The sequence below is a fragment of the Argentina silus genome (genome assembly GCF_951799395.1).
Source record: "Argentina silus genome assembly, chromosome: 15".
In the NCBI taxonomy this organism is placed as follows: Eukaryota; Metazoa; Chordata; class Actinopteri; order Argentiniformes; family Argentinidae; genus Argentina; species Argentina silus.
The window spans coordinates 1,520,521-1,533,020 of record NC_139669.1 but is presented as its reverse complement, the minus strand read 5'-3'; the positions used below and the strand labels follow the sequence as shown (position 1 = coordinate 1,533,020).

General features: G+C 46.5%; 1 protein-coding gene across 5 annotated transcripts in view; it reads right to left on the bottom strand.

Annotated features, from left to right (window-relative positions):
- Positions 1 to 2,979: 2,979 nt before the first annotated feature.
- fgf13a (fibroblast growth factor 13a) overlaps positions 2,980 to 12,500 on the bottom strand; it is a gene marked incomplete at both ends in the record, with an annotated part of 100,133 nt that continues 90,612 nt past the window's right edge. For all 5 annotated transcript variants that reach the window (XM_083685660.1, XM_083685661.1, XM_083685662.1 and 2 more), the window contains 2 exons: positions 2,980 to 3,116; positions 6,574 to 6,772. In XM_083685660.1, coding sequence (XP_083541786.1) covers positions 2,980 to 3,116; positions 6,574 to 6,772 — 336 coding nt within the window. The remainder of the gene's footprint in view (positions 3,117 to 6,573; positions 6,773 to 12,500) is intronic.

Genomic DNA, 12,500 nt, shown 5'->3' with positions numbered 1-12,500 from the left:
CTCGTTTGGAGGGAGGGTGCATGGGGGGGGGGGGGGGGGGGGGTGCTGGGTTGGGGGTTTTTGTGTGTTATGCAATGAGCTGCAGGTGGGTTTTCCTGCAAATGCAGTTCAGCCCTCCTCAATCCTACCCTGTAGCCACCGCTAAAACGCTAATGTGACCTCAGATAAGGGAGGTGGGTTCTCTGACCAATGACGATGGGAGAGACAATACCACACTGCTCTGCCAGAGGGGTTATTCCAGCTGTAGACGTCCAACAGAGATATTGATTATACCAGGAGGGGAGGGAGGGGAGGGAGCGGAGGGAGGGGAGGGCTATAAGCCTGTCAAGGAGCCTTGACTCTGTAGGCAATTAAAGCCAAATCCTGCCTCCGGGGTGATTCATCTGTCCACAGGCGGAGTCAGAGAAAGGGGGGATAGGAGTGTGGCTCTCTGGTGCTCAGCTCATAAGCTCCTCAGGGGCACAGGAGTCATCCCACTGTACTAGACTGACTCCAGCAGTCCCACCCTCACATCAATACCGTCTCTCTCCAACTCAACCTCCCACATATTCACTCACTTGTCCATCATTATGTTCATTAAAGTTTGCTGCATTTTCCGTCATCCTTTTGGTACTGTAAGCTGTAGCATAACATATTATTGAATATTATTATGCTTTTTGGGCATTTATGCTTCATTGGGATAGAGACAGTAGAGATTGACAGGAGGAAGGATGGGAGAGAGAGAGGAGGGGTGACATGCAGGATGTGTCGAGGGTTGGAATCGAACCAGGGACCTTACTTTTATGTGTTATGCTCATTAGGGTGCTATGCCACTAAGCGCCCAGATAGAGTTCTTTTAAGTATGATATTCAAGATCCACTTTGATGTATTTTGGGAAAATTATGTACCGCACTGAAGGAGTGCAGACGCATTTAAAACAAAGACAAAGCCATACCACAAAAATGAAAGGAGCAGACACGTTTTAAAAGTATATCTTAATATAAACATTTTATTCAGTGCATTTTGTGTATACAACAAATAATAAACAACTGGAAGGTAGCAGGCAGAGGGTGGTCCGCCTGTACATGTTGTTTCTCTGTTTTATCCTGGTAGTTTGGAACACATGATCCAACATGGGTTAATACACACAGTCTACATCATGCAGCTCTAGTCTGGTAGAAGTCCCTGCTGTCTCCCATGCAACAGATACGGAGGTTCACCTAGAAAAGCCCCCAAAGGAAACCAAAGAAAAAGAAAGCCTCCCAGAAGCATGTACAATATGGAGAAGTTATGTAGCTGAAGGGAAAGAGTACTTAGCCCACAAAAAGGCTCCTTTTTGTACACAACGGTGCTTGTACATGCCCTGTACAAGGAGAGGAAGATGTTGGGTGTTTTTTTATTTTTTTATGTTTTTTTTTTTAAATTTTATTTATTTTCTTCACTTTTACAAATATGACATATCCTATAAAATGTTAAGCCACCTAAAATTCCACAGTATTCTTTTTTTTGTATTTTTTTAATATAGAAAATTGTCACCACGATAATTTACTCAATCACGAAACAAGAGTCCTGGGTGAGGGCCACACCATCTCCTTATGGTGAACAGAATCGGCCAACAGAGTCTACAAAAGGAAGAAGGGGGGCGGAGGGGGGGGCAAGGCATGACACGAGCACTGGATGGGAAAACAGATCACGGGGACAGAAGACAGAGACAATGTGACACAATAGGAACAGAAGGGGGACACACTGAACAGTCGTTTCATCATTCCGAAAGCTTTTTTCAATAACACTGAGCCGCAGCCTTTCAACTCCCACGGGCTCTTACATCCCCTGCTTTCCTTTTCATTCTATTCCTCAATCTCTTTCTTGCTTTTTCTTTCTCATCAAAAATGTACAACACGAAAAAAAACTAAAAAAAAACCCACTCCCAGCTGCATCTCTATACTGGCTTGGTTTTACTGCTTAAAGGGACACTCTTTCAGCTCTGTCTTTGGTGTGCTGGAACCAATTTTCACTCTGGAAACAGCAACAAAAACACAAATACTGAGGAAGGGGGGAGGGAGGGAGAACAAGAGGGAGATAATTCAATTAACAAATAAATAAAAAGCTCTCAGCTAATTCAGGTAATTAGCAAAGCAAAGGTGCAGCTATGGCTTCTCGAAAAAAAAACAGCAAGAGCCATTGTTGTCTCACCCTTTTTCAGGTCAGCTGAATGTAGGCTTTTTTTCCCAATGCTAGAGAGCTGAGTCTCTGAGCATGTGCACTAGAAAGCAGGAGAGCTACCTTCTGTCTGGCTGCAGCTCTGGTAGGTGGGGCTACACTGCCAGGGGGGGTTTAGCTTCGTATTCACTGAAGCATGGATGACATACAGAACAAGGCGCTTCTCTACCACTGCAGCCCAGCAGCAAAGCACCCTCACTGGCTGCCTTGACCGCCTGCCTGCTTGACCGCCTGCCTGCTTGACCGCCTGCCTGCCTGCCTGCCTGCCTGCCTACCTACCTGCCTGCCTGCCTGTCTGTCTGGCTGTCTGTCTGTTTGTCTGTCTGTCTGTTTGTCTGATGCACGGGTGGGTGTCTACATGATCAGGACCTACTGTGAGAAAAGTCATCGATATCCGCAGGAAGTAAAGGAAAAACCTTCAAAGATGAGCTAACTGGTACGCAGTCGTTACCACCAGAGAGTGACCAACAGAAGATGAGCAAAATGTCGGGGGGGTTTTTCAAAAGATTCTAGCGTTTTTCAAACTGGTTCATGTAACTGTCGGTTGGTTTTACTGTTGATGTTGTGGTGATAAATTAAGAGAGGCTGATTGAATGGAACCTAATCGAGTGTGGTGGGTGGTGTTGATTGCTGTTGTTGTTGTTGTTGTTGTTGTTGTTGTTGTTGTTGTCGTAGTCCTGAACCGCCGATGGTTTTGGAGAGAGAAGTCTGCTTGGAAGTCACGCTCTTTCTGGAGGTAAGGTGTCTTCGTCCGCCCCGGCCCACAGCGCCGCGGCCGCGCTACGTGGACTCGTTCTGGCTCACGGCCTTGCCTCCGTTGAGCACGGCCGAGGCGCTCCGGCTCTTGGTGGGCGTGCCGCTCCCGGAGCGGGAGAACTCCGTCAGGTCGTGGAGGGACGGCTCCCGGTACATGGCCACTGTGGGAGACACAGACAGAGGGGACAGTGAGACACACAGACTCACAGGCGAGGAGAACAGGACATGTGTGTGTGTGCAGTGTACTGTGTAGTGTCCTCTATTCTACTGTCCTCTCATGGCTCTCCATTCTATTTTTTTCAACTGAAAGAATTCCCACTGTGCCCTACGATGTCTGCAGTAGGTAGAAAAACACAATGAGATTTTTTTTTCAGGCGGGGGAACAAAGTGTACTTATCGCCACTGCATTGCATGAGTTATTTAGAAGCTTGTACTTGTGGCCCGGCTGGGCGGGAGACACAGTGTGCTGAACACCGTCTGCATGTCTGAAACTTTTCAGAGGGAGCATCTGTAATCAGAGGGTTTTCCGGTCTATATTCCTCCACCGTGGCCTTACGGATCCACTCTACAGCCTGTGCCCAGAATGCAATTTGATGTCAGGTCCTCAGGGCCTTAGGCTGAAGCAGCAAACCAAAGGCTACAAAGACATTTTCCTTAGCCTTGCGATTCCGGTGTCAGCGGCTTTACACACAGCACCTCTGCTACCTACACAAGTCAATCAATACATGACTTCAGTGGGAGGCCGCTGGGGTCGATACTTGGCTGATTAGGAATGGCGTAATGTGATACCGCTGGATGGGGGGGGGGGGTCAGTGCGGGTACTGTACCTGTCCATCCTTCTCTTATACTGTAAACTTCCTCTCTCACAATCATCCCTCTCTCCGGTCTAGTTCCTAAAACACCCCCATTAGGGCGGCTGGTCCTGGTGGTATGGTATGTGTTCTGGGGAGGTCTAAGAGGATTCGCCTGGCTGCTTTTACTTTACGCAGATCCAACACACACACTCGCCCACTTTCGGAGAGAGAGAAAGAGTGGGAGAGAGAGAGAAAAAGAGGGAACTGGGGAGGCAAAGAAAGTGTGAGAGAGAAAGAGAGAGAGAGAGAGAGAGAGAGATAGAGAGAGAGACAGAGAGAGAGATAGAAAGAGAGAGAGACAGAGAGAGAGATAGAAAGAGAGAGAGAGAGAGAGAGAGAGAGAGAGATAGAGAGACAGAGAGAGAGAGAGAGAGTGAGGAACAGCGGAGAGGAGAATGGGTAAAATGAAGGTCTGTGGGCTGAGACTCATGGACTGGAACAGGAGGGGGAGTGAGGAGCGGCTGGTGGAGACGGCTTTGGCAATGCAGAGACATCTCCTTAATTGGGCCTCTGTAATGCTGCGGCCTCGGAATCTTTATGAGCCGAGGGAACAAATATTCCTCTATTTCTCTTTCTTTCTTATGTTCTCTCCCTCCTCTGCAAGGCTAAACAAGCACTACATCTGGAATGTTGAACGGCAGATACATTCAGGAAAAGGCACGTGTCTCTTTGGTGTGAGATGAATGTTTCACATCTTTGGATATAACATAGTTATTATAGTTATTATAATTATTGTTATTATACTCCTTACATAGCCATGTTCTGCTATATTTACCACATTCTCATAAAAAACATTAAATGTAAGCACATAAAACAACCCGATTATCCAATAACTCTATTGTACGATAACAATAAATAACTGTCTTCTCACATTAGCATTCTCACTCACCCTTCATATCTCCTCATTATTCTCCCTCCCCCTCCCCCTCCCCCCCCCCTCTCTCTCTCTTTCTCTCTCTCTCTCTCCCGAGTGTGAGGTGATCATTCTCTGGCTATTGCTCTTAAGTGTGTTTGGGCCCCCTGGTCGGGTAGTTAAATGGAAGTGAAAAGCTGTTATAGTGATCTCAGTGGGCAGATGAGGACGTATGATGAGCTCCAGGGTGGAGGAAGAGGGCCTCTCGGGAGGGGCAGCACCACTACATCTGCCATGTTTAGAGAAGAGGCCAGAGCCAAGCCTCCATGCCCTGGCGAGAAAACTCGTTCAAAGCCGAAGCGCGGCTCGGCTCTCGAAAGCCCTCACGCCCTCATGTTGGACCTCTACCAGCCGTGATCTTTTAACCACAATGCACAACGAGAAGCAATGGCTGCTCCGCACTCCACACCGTCTGTGTACTCGACTTTGAAAAATGAAATAATCACCAAAGGAAACTCAACCTGACAAATCCAAAATCACAAAACAACGGAACAATCGAGGAGGTTCTTAAAATAAATCGCTACCCGCTCTATCCTCATCGGTTGAGTATTTTGCATCGCCAGCGGTTCCTTTCCCTGTGCGGGAATTTCGTCTGAAAGCTCTCCTTTCATCTTGCGGAAGTGAATACAGACGCTCTCCCTCTCTCTTTTCTCTATCTGTTGACAGGTAAGTCTGTGTTTTGCTGTAGATGAAAGGGCTGTGGCCTTTTCAACACAGTGAGCAGATCCACGCCCCCCCACCCCCCACCCCCCCATCTCATCCCCACCCTCCCACCTCCGCCTCCCCATCCTGCCACCTCCTCCACTCATCCCATAAGGCACCAGGTCTGGTTGGGTAGTGTACTCCTTGAATGTAAAAAACCCCCCCAAAAAAACAAAAAACAAAACAAAACAAAACCCCAAACAGGTTAGCTGTCTCTATTCAAATACAGAACGTTATCGTTCGTGCAGCTTTTGGCCAAGGACACTGCCTCTGCCTCTCTACGGTCTCGGTCCAGTGGAGCATGAAAAGCTGCTGAGAGGGCTCACTAGCTCTGTCCACACACAACATGTTAGCGGCACAATTCTGTAAACAAATGCAAACAAATCCACAGACGTAATTTGATCCGCAAAAGCAGATTTGACATTTGAGTTCGAACGCGAAAGCGTTGCACTGAAATGATTGGATACACAACACTATGCTTTTATTTAGAACTTTGAAGAGATACTTGTCACTGCTTTCCTTTTTTATTCACACGTCGCGACGTTTGTTTTGCATTAAGAAATCAGAAATCTCAGAAATCTTTTGATATATTTACCAATTATTTTGCATTTATTTAAATATTTTTTACAAACACAAATTTTTTACAAGTGTTTGTTTGTGGATAGTAAATTACACATTTGTGCTTTGGGGTTTTTGTTTAGGGTTCATGGTACACATTTGTGAGCTGTACAATACTACTATCAATCTCCATGCATCTCTATATACAGGCTACATACATGATTGTCATAGAGCTGATTTTGATCTTGCTATTCTGGTTTGGTATGCAAGTGATATTGCGATATCTCAAACTCGTATCGATATTGACTGATATCAATATAATATTGAATTATCGATATTGGTGCCCACCACTAGAAATGAGGGACAATTAATCAACAAACAGCCTGATGTGTTTTCTGGAGAGCCTCCCACTGAAACACATAACCACTGCCAAGCTCAAAAATCCAGGCCAATGAATAATAAAGAAACTTTGAAAAAATAACATTTCCCTGGAGACTTTCCAATGATGTCGATTCCATTGTTTAATTTCAGAACAACAGCATCGCAAAAAAACAGCCCTTGAAGGAGAAGGATTGGATGCGACAGACTTACCTTTCATCGGCTTGGGGAGGAAGTGGGCTGCTGGCTTGTTCTTCTTCACGTGGTTCCCCTTCATGATTTCCCCCTCTTTGTTCAGACCGAGGTACCAGCCCCTGCCCGACTGCTGCTGTCTGTAGATCATGGAGGAGTATGTCACGTAGTAGTTCTCAAACACTGACTCCTTGAACTTACACTCTGGTGTGAAGTGTTCCTATAGAGAGAAAAGAGGGAGAGGGGGAGAGGAGAGGAGAAGACAGGATGAGCTATCGCTGGAGGACATGGGTGGATACAGATCTGAGAGAGGTCTTCAGAGTCATTTTCATCCTTTGTCATTTCACTGAAATATGAAGCCTCATTACTAAGCCACTTAGGAGCAATGAGTCACTCACAACTCAAACACACACACAGCACGACAATACACATACACACACACACACACACACACTCACGCACGCACGCACGCACGCACACACACAGCACAACAATACACATACACACACACACACACACACACACACACACAGCACGACAATACACATACACACACACACACACACACACACTCACGCACGCACGCACGCACGCACACACACAGCACGACAATACACATACACACACACACGCGCACACTCACGCATGCACGCACGCACGCACGCGCACGCACGCACACACACAGCACTACAATGCACATCCCATACACACTCAAACAAACAAAGGTTAAAGGATCCTTTTAAGTAATCTAATTCAAAGCTTCCAACTCTCAGCACATATTTTCAAAAGCTATTATGTTCATCATATTAAATAATTCACGGCTTTATGCCATAAATACAGAGCTCCACATTAATTAAACATAAAGCTGTGACGTTTATTATCCTTTTACTCTGTGGTTTTGATAATGTATAAAACAATTAATAATAACATTATGACCCTGGATGGAGGCATTGTACTGCAAGATATCATTATTATTCATGAGTCATCATTATCATCAAACTATTGACTTCTCTATGGAGAGTAGACAAATTGATGTACTTAGTGAATGCAGGTGATTAACTTGACATTACATTCCCCTCTCTGACAGTGTGTGTGTGTGTACGTGTGTGTGTGTGTGTGTGTGTGTGTGTGTGCGTTGCAGATGTTATGTACTGTTACAGTATATCCAGCCTATCTCACTCACTAATGAATTGGCTGTTCTACGGAGCACAGAGCAGAATCGGCAGGGGGCTCCAGGGACCTGTCACTAATATCTGTCTGATATTGTCGTCTCTCTCTCTCTCTCTCACTTTTTTGTTTTTCTACACAGTGCCATATCTCATGCTCTCTTCTCCTTTATATGGTCTATAATATCAGTCTCGCCCCCCTGATTTGATCAATTACTGCCACCACCTGTGCTGTCAAAATATGTAGCTGTTTTTCTTTCATTTGATTTCCCTCAGTACACTCAGTGTGTGTGTGTGTGTGTCTGTGTGTGTGTGTGTGTGTGTGTGTGTGTCTGTGTGTGTTCGGTTGCATGCACAGTGGGCCTCATTCATCAACCGTGCGTCCGCATGGATTTGCTCTTAAGTCATGCATAATTCAATTGCACTTTTCAGCGTTCATCAAAATGATGCAATAACTTGTCACAATTAAACTGTGAACAACCTTGATTACTTATTGATTGGAGAAAATCATCATTTGATAGCCTTTGTATGTAAGGGCTGTCAGTCAATACGAAAATCAGTTGATTATATTTTTCTATTCGTTGATTTAATCTACCAATTAATCTGATGTGGAAATGTGAAATCTATGCCTTTTTCTTTAGGTCGTCAACAACGCTGGTAACATTTAGTAGTGTGTATACTAGTGCGTATACTAGTGCGTATACTAGTGCGTATACTAGTGTGTATACTAGTGTGTATACAGTAGGGCACTTTACTAAGGTATTATCAAGTAAAAAATAATGGCCTCCACATTAAAGGTGCAAATTGCCATTCTCATAGATGAAGACAAAAGGGTGTTAAAATGCTTAAACCAATCCTTGGTACAACACTCTGGTTTCCTTGGCTACTGTAAATGTCACTCACTCTAGATTTAGAGTCTGAAACCTTGGTCTGAAATCAGATACATTTGTTTAAAAAATTACACTAGTTGATTCATTTGTTTGATTAATCTATTAATCTTTACAGCCCTAATATATCTATCTATATATATATAGATAGATATATGCAGTATATATATATAGTATATGTATGTGTTGGTTGGTATTTATATCTCTACCAACAACAATCCACAACATGTAAGATGTAGACTGGCATGTCTGGTGTGGTTAGAGCCTGTGGTGCTGTGCGTGCCGTGGATAGAGAGTGTCTTCAGAGATAGCAGTGATATGTTTGAGAGTGACGAGTGATTCTGGAGCTGTGTTCGCTGCCGAGGGAGACAGCCAGCGACTGTTTGACCTCGGACATGTCCTTATAAGGGATATACTGGGTGTTCACTGACGCTGATTGACAGCTATCTGCACGCGCATCCAACTGAAGAAATTTGGGCATTTATCATCACGCGCATGCGGGTAAGAACAAAATTAGATGTCTGCACATTGTTTTTTTTTACGTATCGGTTTTTTTCCAAGAACAAATTTGCACTTTATTTCAGAACATATGGATGAATGAGGCGTGGTACGTGTGTGCGAGCACACAGACAGGTGTGTATCGCACCTCATTTAGCTCATCTGGTGCAGCCGTCGTGATGCTGGGTTTCTAGAATATTCCTTCATTAGCGCAGAGTGAGGGGCTGAGCGTGTGCACGGGGAGGAGGACTTATCTAGTGAGACAACAGCAGCTACAACCCAACACGCCTCCCTGGTGTGCTAATTGCTTTCCAACCGCTTTGTGAGTCATCCTGAGAAGGATCTATGGAGTTACGTCTGTCTGTGAATAAAACAAAAGAAAAAACAACAACAGCAACAACCCCCCAAAAAAATAAAAAAGCCGCCGGGCTAAAAACCATCCTGGCAGCCATGTGGCGAGAGCAATAAACAGGAAGTGGTTTCTGACACCGAGGCAAGGGGGAGGATGAGGCGGAATCGCTCAGTCAGTCACGAGAGGTAAAGTTCACCGCCCGGGTGTACGTCACCACGGTGATGAGACAGATGGCGCGGCCCTCGAGGCCCTCAGATCTGTTATCTCCTGTGTGATCATGACAAACGATGTGTCAGTGTCAGACGCCCACCCATCAATACCGCCAACACGCCCCATCCTGAGAGTCTCTCCCAAAGGGAGAGGGAGAGGCACGCCACTAGATGAAATGAGGGTTTGTGTGTTGTTGTCTGGTTATGCATTCCCTCCCAGTTACAGTAAAGGCTTTACAATTGAACTTATGTAACACATCCGTTTATCACAGTCATGGACAGAACAGTAGGAACCAAAAATGACGCATAGTCATAAACTTCTGCTGATAAATAGGTTAAGCCTCTGGGCTGTTGTGATTCTTCATTTAAATAATCCGAGCGCACTTAAAAAAGGCTCAAATCTGAGCCTGTAGCCCCAGTATGAATGGCCCCTCCAGTCCACGTGCCACAGCAACACACCACCCACTCAGCCCTGCTCCCATGCCCAGCCACAGTGAGCCTGTCCCAGGCAGGGAGAATCAACCTTGCCCCTGTCCACCTGGCTCTCAGCCACACTCAACGTAGATGAGTCCTCTCATCTCTCATCCTCCCTCATCCTCCCTCATCCCCGTCGCTCACCGAGACAGCCGTGGCCCAGATGCTGCCAAAGACGACAGGAACACTGCTGATGTCACACAGAAGCTGTGACATGGCACCTCCACGGAGACTTCCTGTCAGCTCAGCCCTGGCTCAGCGCTAAGCCAGAACCTCACAGGAGGGGACCAGAGTGCACTTGTCTAAATGTTACCGGGCCACAAGGAGGGCTTGCAGAACACACCAGGGGCAATGAGTCGCTGGTTTCTACAGTTACATCCCTATCTGAGTCAAATCTGTGATCCAGTGTGTCGAAGTGAACCAAGAGAGTCCACTCAAATGTATCACAATCATGTGCATGCTGGTAATCAGAGCATGAAAGCTGCTAACTGAAGTCTAACAGTTACCTGGCCGTCAAATATCTGCGTGAAGACAGCTGAAGGAATCCATGTCCTTTAGAGATCACATCTGGAGTCGGTTCTGCCTTTGATAACAGACAGAGCCTCAGTCAAACCCCCAGGGTGTCTGAATCTGTGTCCGTGTCTCTGTCTGTTTCTCTGTGTCAGACCAGCTCAATCAGGGGTCGCATTAGCTTTCAAAAGTCGTTTTTTTGATAGATTTCACACTGCATTTTTCCCCACATTTCGCAGTAATTTGTGTCACCAGCGCAACAGAAACATGTTCTTCTCAACAGCTTATCACTTTATACTCTGGTAGAATTAGCGTCACATGCAACATTTTGGGTGTTGGAACATACTGTAATATTAGTATCACTAAAACACTGAGATGATCTCTTCAACTGTGGCCATTGTATGATGTATTTAGGAGACACCAATCAGAAGGGAGGGTCAGCCTCAGACAGGCAGAGCCTATTTAAATATAACAATTTGGAAGTGAACCGTTATGACGGTTATAGCGATTATTTCCATGACGATCGACCTCCACCCAAAACTCCATGACCGTCACCCCTCTCTCCCCTCTCTCCCCTCTCTCCCCTCTCTCCCCACTCTCCCCTCTCTCCCCTCTCTCCCCACTCTCCCCTCTCTCCCCTCTCTCCCCTCTCTCTCCTCTCTCCCCTCTCTCTCCTCTCTCTCCTCTCTCTCCTCTCTCTCCTCTCTCCCCTCTCTCCCCACTCTCCCCTCTCTCCCCTCTCTCCCCTCTCTCTCCCCTCTCTCTCCTCTCTCCCCTCTCTCCCCACTCTCCCCTCTCTCCCCTCTCTCCCCTCTCTCCCCACTCTCCCCTCTCTCCTCTCTCTCCCCTCTCTCCCCTCTCTCCCCTCTCTCCCCTCTCTCTCCTCTCTCCTCCCTCTCTCCCCCCTCTCTCCCCTCTCTCTCCTCTCTCTCCTCTCTCCCCTCTCTCCCCTCTCTCTCCTCTCTCTCCTCTCTCCCCTCTCTCCCCTCTCTCCCCTCTCTCCTCTCTCCCCTCTCTCCCCTCTCTCCCCTCTCTCATGAGTACAGTACACGTCCTCCAGACAATTGGAGTCTTTTCACAGTTTAAAAAGAAGAATCACCCAGAGATTCGCTGCGACTTACATAACTGTTCTGCTAGCGACAGCGGCTAATGTCTGGCGTGGTTTTAGGGTCAGATTAATTAAAATCAATTGAACCTTCGCACCCAAATGCAAATCTGCTTTCAGAGAGGGGATTGGATTAAACTCGGAATTCTATCCTGTGAAAGGTAATTAATTATAATTACGATAATAACATCAACAACAACAATGCCGGGGAGGCTGTTAGCCTTAGCACGGGGGATCGAGCGCGGTCTCCTCAGAAACACACAACTGGGTTGGATACGCTGCGCGCTACAAATCTATAGCCTCGACGACGCCCTGGAAAGTGTCACCAGCCTAAAGAGCCATTAAGGGCAGTGTCTCTCTCCTCATGCTGGGTGCTTTATTTCTCCTGTGCTCTGGCCATGCATCAACCTTACTGCCAAGTCCAGGCAGGTCTCGCCTGTGTGGAGGCAGAGCAGTTAAAAGTTAAAGTTAAAACAATCAGCAACACACACACACACAGACAGACACACAGACAGACACACAGACAGACACACACACACGCACACACACACGCACACGCACACGCACACACACACACAGACAGACACACAGACAGACACACAGACAGACACACATGCTCGCGTGTGCACGCACACACGCGTACACACGCACACGCACACGCACACGCACACACACACACACACACACACACACACACACACACACACACACAGACACACACACACACACACACACACACACACTCTG